The following is a 26,412-nucleotide window of genomic DNA, read 5'->3' on the forward strand; positions in this document are numbered from 1 at the left end:
TACCTGCTGCCCTTACCACTGTTATCAGACCTAACACTCTTAACCACTAGACTACCTGCTGCCCTTACCACTGTCATCAGACCTAACACTCTTAACCACTAGACTACCTGCTGCCCTTACCACTGTTATCAGACCTAACACTCTTAACCACTAGACTACCTGCTGCCCTTACCACTGTCATCAGACCTAACACTCTTAACCACTAGACTACCTGCTGCCCTTACCACTGTTATCAGACCTAACACTCTTAACCACTAGACTACCTGCTGCCCTTACCACTGTCATCAGACCTAACACTATTAACCACTAGACTACCTGCTGCCCTTACCACTGTCATCAGACCTAACACTCTTAACCACTAGACTACCTGCTGCCCTTACCACTGTTATCAGACCTAACACTCTTAACCACTAGACTACCTGCTGCCCTTACCACTGTCATCAGACCTAACACTCTTAACCACTAGACTACCTGCTGCCCTTACCACTGTCATCAGACCTAACACTCTTAACCACTAGACTACCTGCTGCCCTTACCACTGTTATCAGACCTAACACTCTTAACCACTAGACTACCTGCTGCCCTTACCACTGTCATCAGACCTAACACTCTTAACCACTAGACTACCTGCTGCCCTTACCACTGTCATCAGACCTAACACTATTAACCACTAGACTACCTGCTGCCCTTACCACTGTTATCAGACCTAACACTCTTAACCACTAGACTACCTGCTGCCCTTACCACTGTTATCAGACCTAACACTCTTAACCACTAGACTACCTGCTGCCCTTACCACTGTTATCAGACCTAACACTCTTAACCACTAGACTACCTGCTGCCCTTACCACTGTCATCAGACCTAACACTATTAACCACTAGACTACCTGCTGCCCTTACCACTGTCATCAGACCTAACACTCTTAACCACTAGACTACCTGCTGCCCTTACCACTGTCATCAGACCTAACACTCTTAACCACTAGACTACCTGCTGCCCTTACCACTTATCAGACCTAACACTCTTAACCACTAGACTACCTGCTGCCCTTACCACTGTCATCAGACCTAACACTCTTAACCACTAGACTACCTGCTGCCCTTACCACTGTCATCAGACCTAACACTCTTAACCACTAGACTACCTGCTGCCCTTACCACTGTCATCAGACCTAACACTCTTAACCACTAGACTACCTGCTGCCCTTACCACTGTTATCAGACCTAACACTCTTAATTAACCACTAGACTACCTGCTGCCCTTACCACTGTTATCAGACCTAACACTCTTAACCACTAGACTACCTGCTGCCCTTACCACTGTTATCAGACCTAACACTCTTAACCACTAGACTACCTGCTGCCCTTACCACTGTTATCAGACCTAACACTCTTAACCACTAGACTACCTGCTGCCCTTACCACTGTCAACAGACCTAACACTCTTAACCACTAGACTACCTGCTGCCCTTACCACTGTTATCAGACCTAACACTCTAATTAACCACTAGACTACCTGCTGCCCTTACCACTGTTATCAGACCTAACACTCTTAACCACTAGACTACCTGCTGCCCTTACCACTGTTATCAGACCTAACACTCTTAACCACTAGACTACCTGCTGCCCTTACCACTGTCATCAGACCTAACACTCTTAACCACTAGACTACCTGCTGCCCTTACCACTGTCATCAGACCTAACACTCTTAACCACTAGACCTACCTGCTGCCCTTACCACTGTTATCAGACCTAACACTCTTAACCACTAGACTACCTGCTGCCCTTACCACTGTTATCAGACCTAACACTCTTAACCACTAGACTACCTGCTGCCCTTACCACTGTTATCAGACCTAACACTCTTAACCACTAGACTACCTGCTGCCCTTACCACTGTCATCAGACCTAACACTCTTAACCACTAGACTACCTGCTGCCCTTACCACTGTCATCAGACCTAACACTCTTAACCACTAGACTACCTGCTGCCCTTACCACTGTTATCAGACCTAACACTCTTAACCACTAGACTACCTGCTGCCCTTACCACTGTTATCAGACCTAACACTCTTAACCACTAGACTACCTGCTGCCCTTACCACTGTTATCAGACCTAACACTCTTAACCACTAGACTACCTGCTGCCCTTACCACTGTCATCAGACCTAACACTCTTAACCACTAGACTACCTGCTGCCCTTACCACTGTTATCAGACCTAACACTCTTAACCACTAGACTACCTGCTGCCCTTACCACTGTTATCAGACCTAACACTCTTAACCACTAGACTACCTGCTGCCCTTACCACTGTCATCAGACCTAACACTCTTAACCACTAGACTACCTGCTGCCCTTACCACTGTTATCAGACCTAACACTCTTAACCACTAGACTACCTGCTGCCCTTACCACTGTTATCAGACCTAACACTCTTAACCACTAGACTACCTGCTGCCCTTACCACTGTCATCAGACCTAACACTCTTAACCACTAGACTACCTGCTGCCCTTACCACTGTCATCAGACCTAACACTCTTAACCACTAGACTACCTGCTGCCCTTACCACTGTCATCAGACCTAACACTCTTAACCACTAGACTACCTGCTGCCCTTACCACTGTCATCAGACCTAACACTCTTAACCACTAGACTACCTGCTGCCCTTACCACTGTCATCAGACCTAACACTCTTAACCACTAGACTACCTGCTGCCCTTACCACTGTCATCAGACCTAACACTCTTAACCACTAGACTACCTGCTGCCCTTACCACTGTCATCAGACCTAACACTCTTAACCACTAGACTACCTGCTGCCCTTACCACTGTTATCAGACCTAACACTCTTAACCACTAGACTACCTGCTGCCCTTACCACTGTTATCAGACCTAACACTCTTAACCACTAGACTACCTGCTGCCCTTACCACTGTCATCAGACCTAACACTCTTAACCACTAGACTACCTGCTGCCCTTACCACTGTTATCAGACCTAACACTCTTAACCACTAGACTACCTGCTGCCCTTACCACTGTTCATCAGACCTAACACTCTTAACCACTAGACTACCTGCTGCCCTTACCACTGTCATCAGACCTAACACTCTTAACCACTAGACTACCTGCTGCCCTTACCACTGTCATCAGACCTAACACTCTTAACCACTAGACTACCTGCTGCCCTTACCACTGTCATCAGACCTAACACTCTTAACCACTAGACTACCTGCTGCCCTTACCACTGTCATCAGACCTAACACTCTTAACCACTAGACTACCTGCTGCCCTTACCACTGTCATCAGACCTAACACTCTTAACCACTAGACTACCTGCTGCCCTTACCACTGTCATCAGACCTAACACTCTTAACCACTAGACTACCTGCTGCCCTTACCACTGTCATCAGACCTAACACTCTTAACCACTAGACTACCTGCTGCCCTTACCACTGTCATCAGACCTAACACTCTTAACCACTAGACTACCTGCTGCCCTTACCACTGTTATCAGACCTAACACTCTTAACCACTAGACTACCTGCTGCCCTTACCACTGTTATCAGACCTAACACTCTTAACCACTAGACTACCTGCTGCCCTTACCACTGTCATCAGACCTAACACACTTAACCACTAGACCTACCTGCTGCCCTTACCACTGTCATCAGACCTAACACTCTTAACCACTAGACTACCTGCTGCCCTTACCACTGTCATCAGACCTAACACTCTTAACCACTAGACTACCTGCTGCCCTTACCACTGTTATCAGACCTAACACTCTTAACCACTAGACTACCTGCTGCCCTTACCACTGTCATCAGACCTAACACTCTTAACCACTAGACTACCTGCTGCCCTTACCACTGTTATCAGACCTAACACTCTTAACCACTAGACTACCTGCTGCCCTTACCACTGTTATCAGACCTAACACTCTTAACCACTAGACTACCTGCTGCCCTTACCACTGTTATCAGACCTAACACTCTTAACCACTAGACTACCTGCTGCCCTTACCACTGTCATCAGACCTAACACTCTTAATTAACCACTAGACTACCTGCTGCCCTTACCACTGTCATCAGACCTAACACTATTAACCACTAGACTACCTGCTGCCCTTACCACTGTTATCAGACCTAACACTCTTAACCACTAGACTACCTGCTTCCCTTACCACTGTCATCAGACCTAACACTCTTAACCACTAGACTACCTGCTGCCCTTACCACTGTTATCAGACCTAACACTATTAACCACTAGACTACCTGCTGCCCTTACCACTGTCATCAGACCTAACACTCTTAACCACTAGACTACCTGCTGCCCTTACCACTGTCATCAGACCTAACACTCTTAACCACTAGACTACCTGCTGCCCTTACCACTGTCATCAGACCTAACACTCTTAACCACTAGACTACCTGCTGCCCTTACCACTGTCATCAGACCTAACACTATTAACCACTAGACTACCTGCTGCCCTTACCACTGTTATCAGACCTAACACTCTTAACCACTAGACTACCTGCTGCCCTTACCACTGTTATCAGACCTAACACTCTTAACCACTAGACTACCTGCTGCCCTTACCACTGTTATCAGACCTAACACTCTTAACCACTAGACTACCTGCTGCCCTTACCACTGTCATCAGACCTAACACTCTTAACCACTAGACTACCTGCTGCCCTTACCACTGTTATCAGACCTAACACTATTAACCACTAGACTACCTGCTGCCCTTACCACTGTTATCAGACCTAACACTCTTAACCACTAGACTACCTGCTGCCCTTACCACTGTTATCAGACCTAACACTCTTAACCACTAGACTACCTGCTGCCCTTACCACTGTCATCAGACCTAACACTCTTAACCACTAGACTACCTGCTGCCCTTACCACTGTTATCAGACCTAACACTCTTAACCACTAGACTACCTGCTGCCCTTACCACTGTCATCAGACCTAACACTCTTAACCACTAGACTACCTGCTGCCCTTACCACTGTCATCAGACCTAACACTCTTAACCACTAGACTACCTGCTGCCCTTACCACTGTTATCAGACCTAACACTCTTAACCACTAGACTACCTGCTGCCCTTACCACTGTTATCAGACCTAACACTCTTAACCACTAGACTACCTGCTGCCCTTACCACTGTCATCAGACCTAACACTCTTAACCACTAGACTACCTGCTGCCCTTACCACTGTCATCAGACCTAACACTCTTAACCACTAGACTACCTGCTGCCCTTACCACTGTCATCAGACCTAACACTCTTAACCACTAGACTACCTGCTGCCCTTACCACTGTCATCAGACCTAACACTCTTAACCACTAGACTACCTGCTGCCCTTACCACTGTCATCAGACCTAACACTCTTAACCACTAGACTACCTGCTGCCCTTACCACTGTTATCAGACCTAACACTCTTAACCACTAGACTACCTGCTGCCCTTACCACTGTCATCAGACCTAACACTCTTAACCACTAGACTACCTGCTGCCCTTACCACTGTCATCAGACCTAACACTCTTAACCACTAGACTACCTGCTGCCCTTACCACTGTTATCAGACCTAACACTCTTAACCACTAGACTACCTGCTGCCCTTACCACTGTCATCAGACCTAACACTCTTAACCACTAGACTACCTGCTGCCCTTACCACTGTCATCAGACCTAACACTCTTAACCACTAGACTACCTGCTGCCCTTACCACTGTTATCAGACCTAACACTCTTAACCACTAGACTACCTGCTGCCCTTACCACTGTCTATCAGACCTAACACTCTTAACCACTAGACTACCTGCTGCCCTTACCACTGTCATCAGACCTAACACTCTTAACCACTAGACTACCTGCTGCCCTTACCACTGTTATCAGACCTAACACTCTTAACCACTAGACTACCTGCTGCCCTTACCACTGTCATCAGACCTAACACTCTTAACCACTAGACTACCTGCTGCCCTTACCACTGTCATCAGACCTAACACTCTTAACCACTAGACTACCTGCTGCCCTTACCACTGTCATCAGACCTAACACTCTTAACCACTAGACTACCTGCTGCCCTTACCACTGTCATCAGACCTAACACTCTTAACCACTAGACTACCTGCTGCCCTTACCACTGTCATCAGACCTAACACTCTTAACCACTAGACTACCTGCTGCCCTTACCACTGTTATCAGACCTAACACTCTTAACCACTAGACTACCTGCTGCCCTTACCACTGTTATCAGACCTAACACTCTTAACCACTAGACTACCTGCTGCCCTTACCACTGTTATCAGACCTAACACTCTTAACCACTAGACTACCTGCTGCCCTTACCACTGTTATCAGACCTAACACTCTTAACCACTAGACTACCTGCTGCCCTTACCACTGTTATCAGACCTAACACTCTTAACCACTAGACTACCTGCTGCCCTTACCACTGTTATCAGACCTAACACTCTTAACCACTAGACTACCTGCTGCCCTTACCACTGTTATCAGACCTAACACTCTTAACCACTAGACTACCTGCTGCCCTTACCACTGTTATCAGACCTAACACTCTTAACCACTAGACTACCTGCTGCCCTTACCACTGTCATCAGACCTAACACTCTTAATTAACCACTAGACTACCTGCTGCCCTTACCACTGTCATCAGACCTAACACTATTAACCACTAGACTACCTGCTGCCCTTACCACTGTTATCAGACCTAACACTCTTAACCACTAGACTACCTGCTTCCCTTACCACTGTCATCAGACCTAACACTCTTAACCACTAGACTACCTGCTGCCCTTACCACTGTTATCAGACCTAACACTATTAACCACTAGACTACCTGCTGCCCTTACCACTGTCATCAGACCTAACACTCTTAACCACTAGACTACCTGCTGCCCTTACCACTGTCATCAGACCTAACACTCTTAACCACTAGACTACCTGCTGCCCTTACCACTGTCATCAGACCTAACACTCTTAACCACTAGACTACCTGCTGCCCTTACCACTGTCATCAGACCTAACACTATTAACCACTAGACTACCTGCTGCCCTTACCACTGTTATCAGACCTAACACTCTTAACCACTAGACTACCTGCTGCCCTTACCACTGTTATCAGACCTAACACTCTTAACCACTAGACTACCTGCTGCCCTTACCACTGTTATCAGACCTAACACTCTTAACCACTAGACTACCTGCTGCCCTTACCACTGTCATCAGACCTAACACTCTTAACCACTAGACTACCTGCTGCCCTTACCACTGTTATCAGACCTAACACTATTAACCACTAGACTACCTGCTGCCCTTACCACTGTTATCAGACCTAACACTCTTAACCACTAGACTACCTGCTGCCCTTACCACTGTTATCAGACCTAACACTCTTAACCACTAGACTACCTGCTGCCCTTACCACTGTCATCAGACCTAACACTCTTAACCACTAGACTACCTGCTGCCCTTACCACTGTCATCAGACCTAACACTCTTAACCACTAGACTACCTGCTGCCCTTACCACTGTTATCAGACCTAACACTCTTAACCACTAGACTACCTGCTGCCCTTACCACTGTCATCAGACCTAACACTCTTAACCACTAGACTACCTGCTGCCCTTACCACTGTCATCAGACCTAACACTCTTAACCACTAGACTACCTGCTGCCCTTACCACTGTTATCAGACCTAACACTCTTAACCACTAGACTACCTGCTGCCCTTACCACTGTCATCAGACCTAACACTCTTAACCACTAGACTACCTGCTGCCCTTACCACTGTTATCAGACCTAACACTCTTAACCACTAGACTACCTGCTGCCCTTACCACTGTTATCAGACCTAACACTCTTAACCACTAGACTACCTGCTGCCCTTACCACTGTCATCAGACCTAACACTCTTAACCACTAGACTACCTGCCTCTAACTAGGAGATGGTCTGGTAAGAAGGACAATATGGATCAAGGAAGTTGATGGTGACCTCCCAGCTGGCTGTCACTGTAGGTTCTAGTCTACACATGAAGGAGAATCTGTCTGACCTCTTCCTCTAGTGGGCCGTGTCTCTGCTGAGCCATCCGGAGGTGAATCCATTCATTAAAGAGATGAATGAGTCGGACATTCAGGCTCAGATGCCGATCTGTTCCCAATCTCACTTTGGGTTCACTAGCAGGGCAGCACACATTCTGTCACCAGCGCAATCCTCAGAGTCTACGGGGAAAAAGGACCACTGCCGCCACACACAGAGAAACACGTGTACATTTTGCTTCTTCAGATCTGCTGTGTCACCAGCAGCACCCCATAAAGTTGAACCCTCAAAACACTCCCCGACCCCAACCCCCTCACAAAAGGGGCAAAGACCTACCATCTGTCTGAAAGAAAGAGGAGAATAGAAAATGATAGGGAGTGACGGGTGTAATGGGATAGGAGACGAGGAAAGACAACATGAAAATATGGCTACAACATTTACTTATTTTTATTTAACTAGGCAAGTCAGTTAAGAACTAATTCATATTTACATTATGTATTTCATCTTTAGTTACCTAGTCTACATATGAATGAGCAATGACGGCTGGGCCAATTGTGCGCCGCCCTATGGGACTCCCAATCACATCCAGTTGTGATACAGCCTGGAATCAAACCAGGGTCTGTATTGATGCCTCTAGCACGGAGATGCAGTGCCTTAGCCACGCCACGCGGGAGCCCCAAATATGGCTCTTTTTACATTTCTGCCAATTCCAACAACAACAACGATCATGGTGATCACAAGTCAGTTTAATCATATTCATTACAGCGCTTTCAGATTCTGGAATATTTGCTGGGCACCGTAGCCCCTCACCCCATGTCAGTTTAATAGATCACAGCTACCACACTAATCCCATAGAGAGGTCTCATAATCTGATATCAGTTTCTATACACACACAGAGACTGAGGGAGAAACCGAGGGAGGGGATAATGGGGAGAAATGCAGGCCTATACAGTCAATCTATTAAAGATGGAGAAACTGCTAGTAAGATGAGAGGCCGAGGGACAGAGAGAGGGCCGAGGGACAGAGAGAGAGGCCGAGGGACAGAGAGAGGGCGAGGGACAGAGAGAGGGCCGAGGGACAGAGAGAGGGCCGAGGGACAGAGAGAGGCCGAGGGACAGAGAGAGGGCCGAGGGACAGAGAGAGGGCCGAGGGACAGAGAGAGGGCCGAGGGACAGAGAGAGGGCCGAGGGACAGAGAGAGGGCCGAGGGACAGAGAGAGGGCCGAGGGACAGAGAGAGGGCCGAGGGACAGAGAGAGGGCCGAGGGACAGAGAGAGGGCCGAGGGACAGAGAGAGGCCGAGGGACAGAGAGAGGGCCGAGGGACAGAGAGAGGGCCGAGGGACAGAGAGAGGGCCGAGGGACAGAGAGAGGGCCGAGGGACAGAGAGAGGGCCGAGGGACAGAGAGAGGGCGAGGGACAGAGAGAGGGCGAGGGACAGAGAGAGGGCGAGGGACAGAGAGAGGGCCGAGGGACAGAGAGAGGCCGAGGGACAGAGAGAGGCCGAGGGACAGAGAGAGGCCCGAGGGACAGAGAGAGGCCGAGGGACAGATTCAGAGTGACAGAGAGGGAGAGAGAGAATGGGGAAAGGAATCCTGACCTGATTTCCCACACTAAGCCAGCTCAGAACTGGAGCAGAGAGAGCAGCAAACACAATGTCTCCACTGAGAGTACACCAACACACACCACTGCTCTAGTTACTCTACCAACACACACACACACACACACCCCTCCTCCCTCCCTGCTGCTGAACACCAAGCCCCCCCTCCCTCCCTGCTGCTGAACACCAAGCCCCTACTCCCTCCCTGCTGCTGAACACCAAGCCCCTCCTCCCTCCCTGCTGCTGAACACCAAGCCCCTCCTCCCTCCCTGCTGCTGAACACCAAGCCCCTCCTCCCTCCCTGCTGAACACTGATCTACATCAGCACAGCTGGATGTCTGGCTGCTCTGTACAGAATCACAATCACATATTGCCATATTTAGAGCACAGCAACAGCTCATTGCTTAGTGTGGTGCTGCTAGGTTGGATGGCGAGCTGTGTTGGTGCACCAAGTGAGCCAGTAGTGCTGCAGGTTCCTCTTCCACATCACTGGCTGATGGATGATAGAGGCTATAAATAGAGGAGAGAGAGGGGGAGGTACCACTAAATGGACTGCTCCATCGGGCAAGACCCCATTACACATGTACACACACACACAGATGTGCATAGACTGTTTTTTTCTCCCATCTCATCCAGTCTGTAGTGTACACGTGATGGTGGCTGGATCCCCCTGCAACCCCGGAGGAGTGGAACGTCCCAAACTTCCTTGAAGGTGAGTTGAGCCCCCCCCCCCCCCCCTGCAACCCTGGAGCAATGGAATGGCCCAATCTCTCTCTCTCTCCTCAGCATCAAACCTCCTGTCCCAGACTGACGGTTTTGTGACAAGGCTGTGGGAGACAGAATCACACCATCTGTTTACTGCCATTTTCACTCAGTCACTGACACGCCATCAACCACAAACAACCCCCACACAGACAATGCAGTGTGTGCAAGACTGAACACATTTATAAGGAAACGCTTTATTGATAAAGACAAAACAAACTTGAAAGTGTCCGTGTGCACCTGTGGGTAAGCTCGCTGCCGCCGGCTAGCCCTGGTTATGAATTGGGGAGCAGCTTCATGCACAAGTCTCCACTCAGGGCGGTACACGTTAACTGATTGTCTTGAAACTCCAGGCTAACCGGCAGGGGATCTCGGAGCAGCAGTGGGCCCCACTCTGTGTGGACACATCCTGGCAGCCATCAACCACTGTCCCGCTGCCTTGTGGGTTAGTCTGGTATGACAAAGGCTATGTGAGCACACCCCTGAGACAAAAGCAGTGCTGGCGGTGAGCGGTTGGCGGACGCTGACAGACTGGATCCAGCAGCCTCCTGTGGAAGATAGTGGTTGTCTTGGGTTTCCCCTTCCTACAGTGAAGCAGTGCTGTTGGTATCCACTATCCACTTCTGACCTTGGTGAAGCCATCAACCGGAAACCGGACTAAAGTCTGGCGGCGTTGGGGTATCTGGTGACGGGTGCAGGAGTGAATGCACCGGGAGCCCTTAAAAATCAGACCCGTGCACGCCAGCGGCACAGGACTATTATGGCCGCCAGCAGTTGGGACTTGAGTGGCAGCTGCTCTCGGTAGACCCCTGTGTGACTGAGCAGCCCTATTTAGGAGCCACACTGCTCACCCCAGCTGGGGAGAGGCCTATGAGAAGGTGCCCCACTCACTCCATCCTGGATAGGCTACCGCACCTATCGGGAGCTCCACTCAGCGGTCAAAAAATGCTAAAGAAAACTGACGACATGGAACATCAGAATTATTTTGGACAATGATGATAATAGTGATAGACCCCATTGGAGAACAGCTTTGATTGCTGCAGAACTAAGGCTCTACAGCATTGACATTTCTGCCCTGAGTGAAACCAGGTTCCTGGATGAAGGTTCCCTGAAAGTGGAGGGAGAAGGCTACACCTTCTTCTAGAAAAGGTTACCCTCCGGGTGGACAACTTCAGCACAGTGTGGGACTGGCAATTTAGAACAGCCTTTTACCCAGCCTCACCAAAAAGTGGAAAACTTTCCGGTAAATTTCCGCAATTTTCCCGGAAATTTTCCATGGGAAGTTAAGCCCTGGAATTTGGGGAAATTTTGCTTAAATTCATTAAAAAAGAAGGACTACATGCTTTCTGGTAAGTTTTGATTACAATACTGGGTGGGTGAATATGTTTTATCTGACATACATTATATTTTGTTAACTAGTAAATAGTTGCCTACAGCAAAGTGTGTTTAAATAATTTCTAACTTGTTAACAATTTCTGCTAGTTAGTTTTTACTACGATGTGGGCTTTAGCTTGCTTGAGCCTGCTAACTGAGGAGTGTTAATTCACCTGTTTCCATAAATGTTTTTAAATTAAACATGTATCTTACAAAGGAGTCGTTTAATCTAACTGCTTAACTATTTATCTGTATATGGAATTGTATTTGTTGTTTTTATAATTTTTCCTAATCTTTAAAGGAAATTGCCACAGGCACTATCTGATGTGTGGAGACATTTCACTGCAGCTAATGTAGAAGGAAAAGCTGTGTACATGTGCAAATACTATGCCAAATCATATGTGAATAATGCAACAAAGATGCAGAACCATCTGGCCAAGTGCATAAAGTTCCCTCAGCGCTCACAACAAGCAACCTCTGACAAAAGTCCCTCTACTTCTATTTGAGGTGAAAATGATGAAGCAGACACCTTATCGATAGCAACAGCTCATGGTCCTCCTGGAATCAGAAGTGTTTTGACTCAACGGAGGAACATAGAGAAATGCTGATGAATGTCTTGCTCGAGCTGTGTATGCAACTGGTTCACCTCTGATGCTCACAGGCAATGTGTATTGGAAGAGATTTCTGAATGTTCTTCACCCAGCATACACCCCTCCAACCAGACATGCTTTATCTACTCATTTCCTTCATACAGAGTTCAACAGAGTGCAAGTGAAGATCAAGCAAATCATAGAGAAAGCAGACTGTATTGCAATCATCTCTGATGGGTGGTCGAATGTTTGTGGGCAAGGAATAATGAACTACATCTCCACCCCTCAACCAGTATTCTACAAGAGCACAGACACAAGGGACAACAGACACACCGGTCTCTACATTGCAGATGAGCTGAAGGCAGTCAATGACCTTGGAGCACAGAAGGTATTTGCACTGGAAACAGACAATGCTGCAAACATGAAGGCTGCTTGGTCTAAAGTGGAGGAGTCCTACCCTCACATCACACCCATTGGCTGTGCTGCTCATGCATGGAATCTGCTCCTCAAGGACACCATGGCACTGAAAACAATGGATACACTCTACAAGAGAGCCAAGGAAATGGTTAGGTATGTGAAGGGTCATCAAGTTATAGCAGCAATCTATCTCACCAAGCAAAGTGAGAAGAATAAGAGCACCACATTGAAGCTGCCCAGCAACACCCGTTGGGGTGGCGTTGTCATCATGTTTAACAGTCTGGAAGGGACTTGGAAGGGACTTTGTGGATCTGAGGCTCTTTCCCCCATTGCCTACATCATCCTCCAAATTGCACCAATATCAGCCGCCTCGGAGCGCAACTGGTCCTTGTTTGGGAACACACACCAAAGCATGGAACAGGCTGACCAATACAAGGGTTTAAAGATTGGTGGCCATCCGGGCAAGTTTGCGGCTTTTTGAGCCTGACAATGAGCCATCCTCAACAAGGTTGGAAAGTGACAGTGAAGAGGAGGCCTCAGAGTCTGATGTTCAAGAGGTGGACATTGAGGAGGTCCAGGGAGAAGACATGGAAGCCTGAGAGGAAGACAACCAAAGCTTTAGTTTCTAGACTATCATTTTACAGATGTTGAAAATGTTTTTGGGAGATGCGATGGATCATTGGGGATCATTCAATATTCCCTTTCTTTTGTTGTTCAGTGAAATCATCCCATGTGAAGTCAACTCATTTAATTAAAGTTAAATTCGTAACAATTTTTTTTTACATTTCTATTGGAAGGATTTAATAATTTGCAATTATGTCTACTTATAAGGTAAATATATCCAATGTAATTTAAAAAAAATAAAAACTACATTTAAAAATGGTATTAATCTTAATTCCCATATATTCCCGTGGAAAGTTTCCACCTCTGAATATTTCAACCCAAGTGGTTACCATTGAAAATCCAAAACAGAGTTGTGAGGATTCTGTGTCATTGTAGAGGTTAGAAAAACAGACAGGCAATGGCCAACCCAAGTTAAGATCTACCCATCAGAATGTCTGTTACTGTTCACATGGTCCTCTACCCATCAGAATGTCTATTACTGTTCACATGGTCCTCTACCCATCAGAATGTCTACTACTGTTCACATGGTCCTCTACCCATCAGAATGTCTGTTACTGTTCACATGGTCCTCTACCCATCAGAATGTCTATTACTGTTCACATGGTCCTCTACCCATCAGAATGTCTATTACTGTTCACATGGTCCTCTACCCATCAGAATGTCTACTACTGTTCACATGGTCCTCTACCCATCAGAATGTCTGTTACTGTTCACATGGTCCTCTACCCATCAGAATGTCTATTACTGTTCACATGGTCCTCTACCCATCAGAATGTCTATTACTGTTCACATGGTCCTCTACCCATCAGAATGTCTATTACTGTTCACATGGTCCTCTACCCATCAGAATGTCTATTACTGTTCACATGGTCCTCTACCCATCAGAATGTCTACTACTGTTCACATGGTCCTCTACCCATCAGAATGTCTATTACTGTTCACATGGTCCTCTACCCATCAGAATGTCTATTACTGTTCACATGGTCCTCTACCCATCAGAATGTCTACTACTGTTCACATGGTCCTCTACCCATCAGAATGTCTATTACTGTTCACATGGTCCTCTACCCATCAGAATGTCTATTACTGTTCACATGGTCCTCTACCCATCAGAATGTCTATTACTGTTCACATGGTCCTCTACCCATCAGAATGTCTATTACTGTTCACATGGTCCTCTACCCATCAGAATGTCTATTACTGTTCACATGGTCCTCTACCCATCAGAATGTCTATTACTGTTCACATGGTCCTCTACCCATCAGAATGTCTACTACTGTTCACATGGTCCTCTACCCATCAGAATGTCTATTACTGTTCACATGGTCCTCTACCCATCAGAATGTCTATTACTGTTCACATGGTCCTCTACCCATCAGAATGTCTATTACTGTTCACATGGTCCTCTACCCATCAGAATGTCTATTACTGTTCACATGGTCCTCTACCCATCAGAATGTCTACTACTGTTCACATGGTCCTCTACCCATCAGAATGTCTACTACTGTTCACATGGTCCTCTACCCATCAGAATGTCTACTACTGTTCACATGGTCCTCTACCCATCAGAATGTCTATTACTGTTCACATGGTCCTCTACCCATCAGAATGTCTATTACTGTTCACATGGTCCTCTACCCATCAGAATGTCTATTACTGTTCACATGGTCCTCTACCCATCAGAATGTCTACTACTGTTCACATGGTCCTCTACCCATCAGAATGTCTACTACTGTTCACATGGTCCTCTACCCATCAGAATGTCTATTACTGTTCACATGGTCCTCTACCCATCAGAATGTCTATTACTGTTCACATGGTCCTCTACCCATCAGAATGTCTATTACTGTTCACATGGTCCTCTACCCATCAGAATGTCTATTACTGTTCACATGGTCCTCTACCCATCAGAATGTCTATTACTGTTCACATGGTCCTCTACCCATCAGAATGTCTATTACTGTTCACATGGTCCTCTACCCATCAGAATGTCTATTACTGTTCACATGGTCCTCTACCCATCAGAATGTCTATTACTGTTCACATGGTCCTCTACCCATCAGAATGTCTATTACTGCACGTTTACATACCAGCATGTTACCTGTGAGGACGGCTGGGCACAGCAGATAGGGGGGGGGGGGGGGGGGGTTACACATACACTTGTCTGTACGTGCGCACACCCAGAGGTCCTTTGTTTAAGGTGGTCACGTGAACAGGTCTAGGACACTGTTCGATCCATTGTATCAAAAGCACTGTACGACACAACTATAAAAACAGACTACTTCAAAAACACATTTAGCATTTTCATTTCAGAAACATACCAACACTACTCATTTGAAACGTACACTTGAAAATGTTAACAAAATCCCCATGGTGACCAGGTATAGGCAAGACATTCAGGGAGATGGGAGGGATCTGAGACATCTATCAGGGGGAGGACACAGTCAGTCGTGATTGGTGATCATGTCAAATGGATTGAAGAAAATTAGGAAACATGGATGGATGGGTAAACAAACGAGTGGACACGTGACGGTGAGTGCACACACACACACACACACACACACCACGGTGATGCTGGCGTGTTGTTGCTTGTCTGGTCTGCAACACGACTGCTAGTGTGTGGTGGTTGGGGGAGGGAGGACGAGAGAGGAGGAGGGAGGGTTGATGGGTCCCAGGGGTACGTCTCCTTGTCCTTTCCTTTAGGTGCAGTCTGACATACAACGGCAGGGAATAGGCGTGACGTGTGGATCAGGCAGTGTATCCGATGTGCAGTGTTTATGTATTCATTGAAAGGGCTCGACCGTCTAGAACAAATATGTGCTGCCTATGAAATGTCCACAAAAAAGACAAAATAGCAAGAGCTCAAGTTGTCCAGTCACAGAGTATAGGACATGAATACATTCATGTGGTATAAGAGACAAATATAGCCTGTGTGAGGTTTAAGCAATAAGGCCCGGCGGGGGGGGGGGGGGGGGGGGGGGGGGGGGGGTTTATGCCCAATAAACCACGGCTAAAGTCTGTTCTTAAGCACGACGCAACGCGGAGTGCCTGGACACTATAAACTGGTTACCAACATAATTAGAGCAGATTTATTTGATTTTTTTCCTACATGTGTGATATACCACGACTGTCAGCCAATCAGCATTCAGGGCTCGAACCACCCAGTTTATAACATGTGTTACGCAGCGGCTTGGAGGGGATGTAGCCTACAGTTGAGGTGTGGCACTCTCACAGACACAAAGGAGATAAGCATGAATTTCTTCTCTACTAGCGTCCTCCCACCCTCCCAGGTCCAACCATCATCCTCAAGAGCTGCCCTCTCCCACTGACGTTCCAAATGAGTTATCCGTTATTCTGTCAGAACCGCATGTCCAGATATTATTCACCCATAATTAGTACTAACCCAAACCCCCTCAGGCATTCTCTCCACCATACTGTTACAGTAGACTACATTCTCTCCCTCCACCATACTGTTACAGTAGACTACATTCTCTCCCTCCACCATACTGTTACAGTAGACTACATTCTCTCCCTCCACCATACTGTTACAGTGCATCAGTAGACTAAATTCTCACACAATTTGTTTCGAAATGATGTTCTTTGGCACTCCGTTTCACTTTCCAACCTCCTTCACCACTGAGGTCAGAGAGAACGGTTCAAGGGAGATTCCACCCATCATTCCTTAAATGTACTGTTCCCGCCATTCACTTTAACCTCCTTTACCACTGAGGTCAGATAGAGAACCAACCGTTGACTCAAAGGGGACTCCACCTGTCACTCAGTCTTCATAACTTAATCTGCTGTTCCCTCAATTAACTATCAACCTTTCAGTCGTTCTTCTCAGTTCATTTCTCTAACACAAATCAAGACTGAATGTAATGAAGCAGCAATGTGATGAAGAGCGGTCAGGGAGAAGTGAATGAACATGTTTGTTAGGTAGGACAGCAGTAAGTCATCCTGTGCTGTAACAGGGTGTGGCCTCCCCTAAGCAGCTGGCTAGTTCTCTTTCTAACACCACAATACAATCAGGTAATAGGACACACCTACTCTATAGATCTTACAGCTGCCAACGGATCTGTGTGTTTTAGAGAAAGAGCCTACGTGTTTCAGGGAGAAAAAAAAAAGGACAGAGAAAGAAGTGTGTAGGTTAGGTTTGTAATGAAACATGAGCGAAATGGGTAAACAAGAGGGCATTTCTTTCTGGAAAATATAGGGTACATTTTAATAGATTCCCCTGTGGTGTGGGGATATCCCAGGTCCTCACCGGTCGTGGAAAAAGTACCCAAAAGTCATACCTGAGTAAAAGTTAAGATCGCTTAATAGAAAATGACTCAGGTAACAGATCGTTTAAAACCTCTCTGGGATAGGGGGCAGTATTTTCACATCCGGATGAAAGAAAGGCCCAAAGTAAACTGCATGCTGCTCAGGCCCAGAAGCTAGGATATGCATATAATTGGTAGATTTGGATAGAAAACTCTAAAGTTTCTAAAACTGTTAAAATTATGTCTGAGTATAACACAACTAATTTGGCAGGCGAAACCCGGAGGGCAAACCATCCAGGAATTTTTGTTGTTGTTGAGGTGACTGTTTTCAATTAGGTTTCTATGGTAACCTAGATTTCTGTGGCACTTGGTTGCAATTCCTATTGCTTCCACTAGATGTCAACAGTCTTTAGAGATTGGTTGATGTTTTTCTTTAGAGAAATGAAGAAGTACGGCTATTCAGAACGAGGGTACAGCCGAGTGGACTATACTGTTTTGTGCGCGCCCCAGGTCACGCGCTTCACATTGTTTTTATCCGGTATTGAACACAGTTGATCCCGTCTTAAATTTGATCGATTATTTACGTTTTAAAATACCTAAAGTTGGATTAGGAAAGATGTTTGGACAGCGTTTACAGGTAACTTAGATATTTTGTGGTCATGCTGGGCGAGTTGGAACCGGTGTTTTTCTGAATCAAACGAGCCAAATAAATGGACATTTTGGAGATATAACGACGGAATTAATCGAACAAAAAGGACCATTTGTGATGTTTATGGGACATATTGGAGTGCCAACAGAAGAAGCTCTTCAAAGGTAAGGCATGAATTATATCATTATTTCTGAGTTTTGTGTCGCGGCTGGCGGGTTGAAATATGATTGTCATGCGTTTGTGTGATGGGGTGCTGTCCTCAGATAATCGCATGGTTTGCTATCGCCGTAAAGCCTTTTTTTAAATCTGTCACAGTGGCTAGATTAACAAGAAGTTAAGCTTTCATTTGGTGTATTGCACTTGTGAATGTAAGAAAGTTAAATATTTCTAATAATTTAATTTGAATTTGGCGCTCTGCCATTTCACCGGATGTTGTCAAATCGATCCCGTTAACGGGATTTGATCCATAAAGAGTTAATAGAACAGGACCCAGGTAACAGATAGCTTAATAGAACAGGACTGTTCTATTAAGCTATCTGTTACCTGAGTCCTGTTCTATTAAGCTATCTGTTACCCGAGTCCTGTTCTATTAAGCTAATAGATAGCTTAATAGAACAGGACTCAGGTATAAGTGAAAGTCACCCAGTAAAATACTACTTGAGTAAAAGTCTAAAAGCATTTGGTTTTAAATATACTTAAGTATCAAAAGTACAAGTATAAATCATTTCATATTCCTTATATTAGGCAACCCAGATGGCACAATTATTATATTTTTTTTTTTTCCATTTACAGATATCCAGGGGCACACTCAAACATAATTTACAAACAAAGCATTTGTGTTTAGTGAGTCCACCAGATCAGAGGCTGTAGGGATGACCAGGGATGTTCTCTTGATAAGTGTGTAAATTTGACCATTTTCCTGTCCTGCCAAGCATTCAAAATTTAATGAGTACTTTTGGGTGTCAGGGAAAATGTATGGAGTAAAAAGTACATTATTTTCTTTAGGAATGTAGTGAAGTAAATGTAAAAGTTGTCAAAAATATAAATAGTAAAGTACAGATACCCCAAAAAACTACGTAAGTACTTTAAAGTATTTTTTACTTAACCTGTTGTTATGGATAGGGAGCAGTATTTTCACAGCCGGATAAAAAAACGTACCCGATTTAATCTGTTTATTACTCCTGCCCAGAAACTAGAATATGCATCTACATCTAGACGTTCCGCTAGCAGAACACCGCTCCAATATCCAATGATAGGGCGTGGTGCGAAATACAAACTCCTCGAAAAATCCGAAAACTTCAATTTTTCAAACATATGACTATTTTGCACCATTTTAAAGACAAGACTCTCCTTTATCTAACCACACTGTCCGATTTCAAAAAGGCTTTACAACGAAAGCAAAACATTAGATTATGTCAGGAGAGTACCCAGCCAGAAATAATCAGACACCCATTTTTCAAGCTAGCATATAATGTCACAAAAAACAAAACCACAGCTAAATGCAGCACTAACCTTTGATGATGTTCATCAGATGACACTCCTAGGACATTATGTTATACAATACATGCATGTTTTGTTCAATCAAGTTCATATTTATATCAAAAACCAGCTTTTTACATTAGCATGTGACGTTCAGAACTAGCATTCCCACCGAACACTTCCGGTGAATTTACTAAATTACTCACGATAAACGTTCACAAAAAACATAAATTATTTTAAGAATTATAGATACAGAACTCCTTTATGCAATCGCGGTGTCAGATTTTAAAATAGATTTTCGGTGAAAGCACATTTTGCAATATTCTGAGTAGATAGCCCGGCCATCACAGGCTAGCTATTTTGACACCAACCAAGTTTGGTACTCACCAAACTCAGATTTACTATAAGAAAAATTGGATTACCTTTGCTGTTCTTCGTCAGAATGCACTCCCAGGACTTCTACTTCAACAACAAATGTTGGTTTGGTTCCAAATAATCCATAGTTATATCCAAATAGTGGCGTTTTGTTCGTGCGTTCAAGACACTATCCGAAGGGTAACGAAGGGTGACGCGCCGGCGCGTATCGTGACAAAAAAATTCAAAATATTCCATTACCGTACTTCGAAGCATGTCAAACGCTGTTTAAAATCAATTTTTATGCGATTTTTCTCGTAAAATAGCGATAATATTTCGACTGGGAGTCGTTGTTTTCGTTCAAAGACTGAAAATGTAAAATGGACTCTTCACGTGCACGCGCGCACCCGTCTCATTGTTCTCAGATCGACCACTATCCAAATGCGCTACTGTTTTTCAGCATGGACTGCAAAGTCATCATTCAACGTTCTGGCGCCTTCTGAGAGCCTATGGGAGCCTTAGAAAGTGTCATGTTACAGCAGAGATCCTCTGTTTTCAATAAAGAGGCTAAAGAAGGCCAAGAAATGGTCAGAGAGGGCACTTCCTGTTTGGAATCTTCTCAGGTTTTTTTCAAACAGTTTTAGAAACTTTAGGGTGTTTTCTATCCAAATCAAACAATTATATGCATATTCTAGTTTCTGGGCAGGAGTAATAAACAGAATAAAATCGGGTACGTTTTTTATCCGGCCGTGAAAATACTGCCCCCTATCCATATCAGGTTAACAAAGCACACACAGGGAGGACACAACATTTGTCTGGAGGCCCTATTCCAATACCACAAGGAGAACAGAAACCAAACTACTTGACTGAATCTGCTTGACTGAACACACAATTCCATTCAATATTTAGACCATTCACGACTTCCACTCAGAGCAACATTCGATGACATCAACAACGTTCAAATTCGCTAAGGTGCTCAGGTGGTTGGGCATGTGTTTCATCAGAATATTGTTCAGAAATAACACAGACAACAGACTGTGTAAACAGAGATCCTGTACGTGATGAGTTACTGTTCTAGTGGTTCAAGGGGTTGAGTCTGGTGTTTCTGGGTGTGGTGGTGGCATATGAGCTGTCAGTAACCAAGTCATCTGACTGTTTCAACTCTTCAAATTAAAAATCCATTTCAGCTCTGCAACAGCAGAAAGACAACCCAATCAGATGGCCCCTCCACACACACACACAACGTACCCAATCAGATGCCAGTTTCCATAGGACCCATCCCTTTCGAGACTGCTTCAACATCCCCTCCCCATTCCAATCCACACCCCATCATGTGTCAGCCCACACAAAGGAAGAGCTGACCTTAACAGTGTCCTTCTCACATCCCATAACACACCCACCTACCAGGAACAGGACAACCCCTCTCTCAGCTGACCCGAGAGAACACTGCTTTCATCTGAAGGCTGCTGGCTCAGAACAAAGGAAGACGTGGAAAGCAACCAGGAGAAAACAAAGGTTGATCTATAAAGCTCAAGCCTATACTTCATTCCCCCATGAAGACTTCGATCCCAGCCAACAGAGCTCACTTCGATTCAGCTGAAAACTCAATGAGGCTGATCAATGCCCAGCTGACCAGAGGCAAACATCTCACGCTGTCTTATCGCCTGTTCTTTCTCCTTGGATGATCTGGGGCCAACCGCACCCCGTCTCAAGAGAGATCAGTCACTTAAAACGGAACAGTCTCAGGTCCAAGAGCTGACAAATCAGCCTCTGAGACCAGAGGTCAGGCGTGAAATACAGTCCACAGCTCAGTCAAACTGACGCGACATACAGATTATACAACAGGTGCTAATGTGCAGAATCAACAGTTAAACAGTCTAAAACTATCCAGGTACCAACGACCTCTAGAACTGATGCTTCATACAACAACCCACATTGAGCTAAATGACCCATGACCCTTCCCTACCCCCATGCACACATCTTTCAGTCGTGACTCACCCATCCTCCTTGGCTCTGGATCCAGGGCTGGATGTGGTTGTCCAGGTAGACGGTCATCCAGTCTGTGATCCTTCCCACCAAGGGGTTCATCTCCTTGTCCACACATTCTACACAGAGGGCCCCTCCGAAGGAAAACAGGCCCACCACCCGTCCCCAGTTGACACCGTCCCGGAACACCTCGTCCATCACGTTCTCAAAGCTCTGGTAGGCTGTGGACGGCGTGATGTGTAGCTGGGAGGACAGGTCACTGAACGCTCTGGCATAACGCAGCTCAAACTCGTTGGCAGAGTCCCGCAATGCCTCTTTCACTGCGTCCAGGCCCGCTGTCCGCCGAGGGGAGGAGGGGGGCGACTGCCGTGGTGGTGGAGTCCCGGGACTCGTCCCGTTGACGTATGTTAGGACTGCCGCACCCCCTTCCACCTGTCCCACCTCAGTCCGATTCTGGGCTTCCGTGAGCTCCATGTGGTTGAAGGGGTAGTCCCTCTGTGATAGTTTATAGGTAATATAGTACACCACCAGTTCTCTGTTGTTGTAAGTCATCATTCCCTGTCTTTCTTCTTCGCCCCCGGGCTCTCGGTTTTACCTGCTCGTGACACACCCCTTCGGATCAGGCCTTTGTGTTTAATCCAATCTGTGTCATTCTGGGTATGCAGAAAATAGATGTCTTGAAGACAAAAAAAAAAAAAGGCTGGTGCAATGGCTCAGGCCCTGTGGTAAGAGAACAACAAAGATCTTAAATGAGCATAATTCATCACAATAAGCATAGGTGGGTTTGGGGAGGAGGGGAGCTGGAGGGGAACTATAGTGGGCAAAATTAGATCGACAGGTGGGGTGAAAGTGCATCGCTTTAATTGGAGATTAAACAGATGGCAATGGTTGTCGTTACCTGCCTGGCCCCCACAAACAACCTTCCTTTGGCCTGTGGCTTCAGAACAGTCATGACAGGGAAAAGTGCTCTGACAACCAACAGACTAAAACAGCAGGTTGTTTGTGACAGAGGTTAAATATATGATCATCATTTATTTACCAGTTAGGTTGACTCACAACACATTTGCATTTGTAATTGCCAGTATGTATATTATGGAGAGTATAGAATATATATATATATAACACATGATAATTGTTAACCTAATGTTATTTAGTAACACAATCAGAAATATTAACAATGTATTCAATTTGTCATTTTCACAATTAACCCCCAAAATGAAGAATAAAATGATATTTCTTCATAAAACAAGTGATTTCTTAAATCCCTTTGTGCTTGCGCGTCAGTGTGGACAGGAGGGGGACCCCTGTTGTTCTAACAACTTCACAAGAACCCCACGTGGGAGAAACGAAGCGAATATATTTCACATCTTCAGTTGGACCCACCGAACCGGACCTTTCCTTATAGTGACATTTAAGACTCTATGACTCGCGACTTGACAGGTGGGAACAATCCCCCAAAAATGATGACATCGAAAATAGCACTAGAAAGTGGGGAGCTACTTTGTTGCCTAGGCTGTATAAAGCATATGTTTACAGTAGCCACAGCTAACCAGCACGTGTCGCTAGCCACTAGGGCTACAAGGAATTCCATGGAACAATCTAGCCCGTCCATATCAGTTTGAAGGCAAATAATACTGAAAGATGGACTGATTTAAATACATCTCCCAACTTGATCAAAACACATAGCTACAGTAATTCGTTTTAGTGATGTTTCAAAGTGGCCATTTTTCGTTTAGGCAATTATACAGTAACAGAATAATGCGGAGACTAAGAATTTCACATTAAAATGTATGCCAAACCCTAAAAACCAATGATGGCAAAGTTAAACCACAACTATGCAACATAAATCGTCCTTCTGTTACCAAACTGCATCTGCACGGTTTTAACCAAATAAATAAGTTTTTGTAAAAATGTCTGGAAATTGTTATCTTTGAGCATATAGAGTTGTGGAAACAAGTTGTATGGAGACTCAGCATACATTTATTACCATGGAATTGTATAGCAATGTATTGATACACAAGCCAGCTAACTACATATTTAACATAACAATAAACTCATCTAATTATATTGTCACGTATAAACAACCATAATTGTCTACAATTGACATGTTCTTACCTAGTCAACGGCAACACTTAGTAAATGGCTTTAATCCTATTTTCTGAAAACGTATCAATCCTGCTGTCAAAATCCGAGGAGAGAAGTGAAATGTACTATTGCCAAAGATGGTGGAAAAATGAAGATAGTTCACTCAAGTCGTTTATCATTGGAAATAAAATGCTCCGTTCCGGTCTGCTTAACGGGGTGGTTCTCCCATAGACAATGCAATAGCAGCTCGGTCTGGTTTGCTTAGTTCATTGACTGACTGTAATGTAATCAGAAAAAAAAATGAGGAAGGAGGGTGTCGCGCTTCCTCTTCCGGCTACTGCTACGTGATGCGCGTGTCTCCTCTTACCGCCTCTTTTACTGCTACGTGATGCGCGTGTATTGGGTATGCGGCGTTGCAGACAACTCGGAAATTGGTCGATTCTGATACTTTCCACAACGAGTTACCCTGATTTGAATGTGAGACAATATATCCACAGGAATGTATAACTACAACTTCTCAACGCGCTAGTAGCGTGTTCATGTTTCTATCACCTGAAGCATGCGCAGAACCATGTAAACATGCGTCTCGTGCGTGCATTTATCTTGTGTGCATGCTTAAGGTGATACAAATCTTAAATCACTAACATAGCTTTGAAAAGTTAATGTAATTATACTTTACTGTGGATATTGTCTCACATTCCTCTCACAATTCCAGTACCAGTCAAAAGTTTGGACACTACATTTTAGAATAATAGTGAAGACATCAAAACTATGAAATAACACATATAGAATCATGTAGTAACCAAAAAAAGTGTTAAAAAAAATGTATATTCAAACGTAGCCACCCTTTGACTTGATGACAGCTTTGCACACTCTTGGCATTCTCTCAACCAGCTTCACCTGGAATGCTTTTAACAGTCTGGAAGGAGTTCCCACATATGGTGAGCACTTGTTGGATGCTTTTTTTCTTTAAATTCATTTTTATTTAACTAGGCAAGTCAGTTAAGAACAAATTCTTATTTACAATGACAGCCTACACCGGCAAAACCCAGACGACACTGGGCCAATTGTGCGCCGCCCTAATGGGCCTACCAATTGTGATACAGGTTGTGATACAGCCTGGAATCGAACCAGGGTGTCTGTAGTGACGCTTCAAGCACTGAGATGCAGTGCGATAGACCGCTGCGCCACTCAGGAGCTTTTCCTTCACGCTGCAGTCCACACATCCCAAACCATCTCAATTGGGTTGAGGTCAGGTTATTGTGGAGGCCAGGTCATCTGATGCAGCACTCCATCACTCTCCTTCTTGGTCAAATAGCCCTTCACAGCCTGGAGGTGTGTTGGGTCATTGTCGCGTTGAAAAACAAATGATCATCCCATCTGGTTTGGGCTTAGTGGGACTGTGTATCACTGTGGTAGCCATGCTGGTTAAGTGTGCCTTGAATTCTAAATAAATCACTGACAGTGTCACCAACAAAGCACCCCCACACCTCCATGCGTAACAGTGAGAACTACACATGCGAAGATCATCCGTTCACCTACTTTGCATCTCACATTGACATGGTGGTTGGAACCAAAAATCTCAAATTTGGATCCTCAGACCAAAGAACAGATTTCCAGTGGTCTAATATCCATTGTTGGTTTTTTCTTGGCCCAAGCATGTCTCTTCTTATTGGTGTCCTTTAGTAGTGGTTTCTTCGCAGCAAATCGACCATGAAGGCTTGATTCACACAGCCTCCTCTGAACAGTTGATGTTGAGATGTGTCTGTTACTTGAAATCTGTGAAGCATTTATTTGGGCTGCAATTTCTGAGACTGGTAACTCTAATGAAGTTATCCTCTGCAGCAGAGGTAACTCTGGATCTTCCTTTCCTGTGGCGGTCCTCACGAGAGCCAGTTTCATCATAGCGCTTGATGGTTCTTGCGACTGCACTTTAAGAAACTTTCAACGTTCTTGAAAATGTTCCGGATTGACTGACCTTCATGTCTTAAAGTAATGATGGACTGTCATTTCTCTTTGCTTATTTGAGCTGTCCTTGCCATAATATGGACTTGGTCTTTTACCAAATAGGGGTGGTATACAGAAGATACCCCTACCTTTTCAAAACAACTGATTGGCTCAAATGCATTAAGGAAATCACTTTTAAAG

General features: G+C 45.2%; 1 protein-coding gene across 3 annotated transcripts in view; it reads right to left on the reverse strand.

The window, feature by feature from the left end:
• Positions 1-26,412, reverse strand: part of bclx (Apoptosis regulator Bcl-X) — a 34,265-nt gene that overhangs the window by 6,658 nt on the left and 1,195 nt on the right. For 2 of the 3 annotated variants that reach the window (XM_045692195.2, XM_082959643.1), the window contains exon 2: positions 22,192-22,899. In XM_045692195.2, the coding sequence (XP_045548151.1) occupies positions 22,192-22,734 (543 nt within the window). In that variant the 5' untranslated portion in view covers positions 22,735-22,899. 3 annotated transcript variants of the gene reach the window in all.

The sequence above is a fragment of the Salmo salar genome, chromosome 13 (assembly GCF_965601325.2).
Source record: "Salmo salar chromosome 13, fSalSal1, whole genome shotgun sequence".
NCBI lineage: Eukaryota > Metazoa > Chordata > Actinopteri > Salmoniformes > Salmonidae > Salmo > Salmo salar.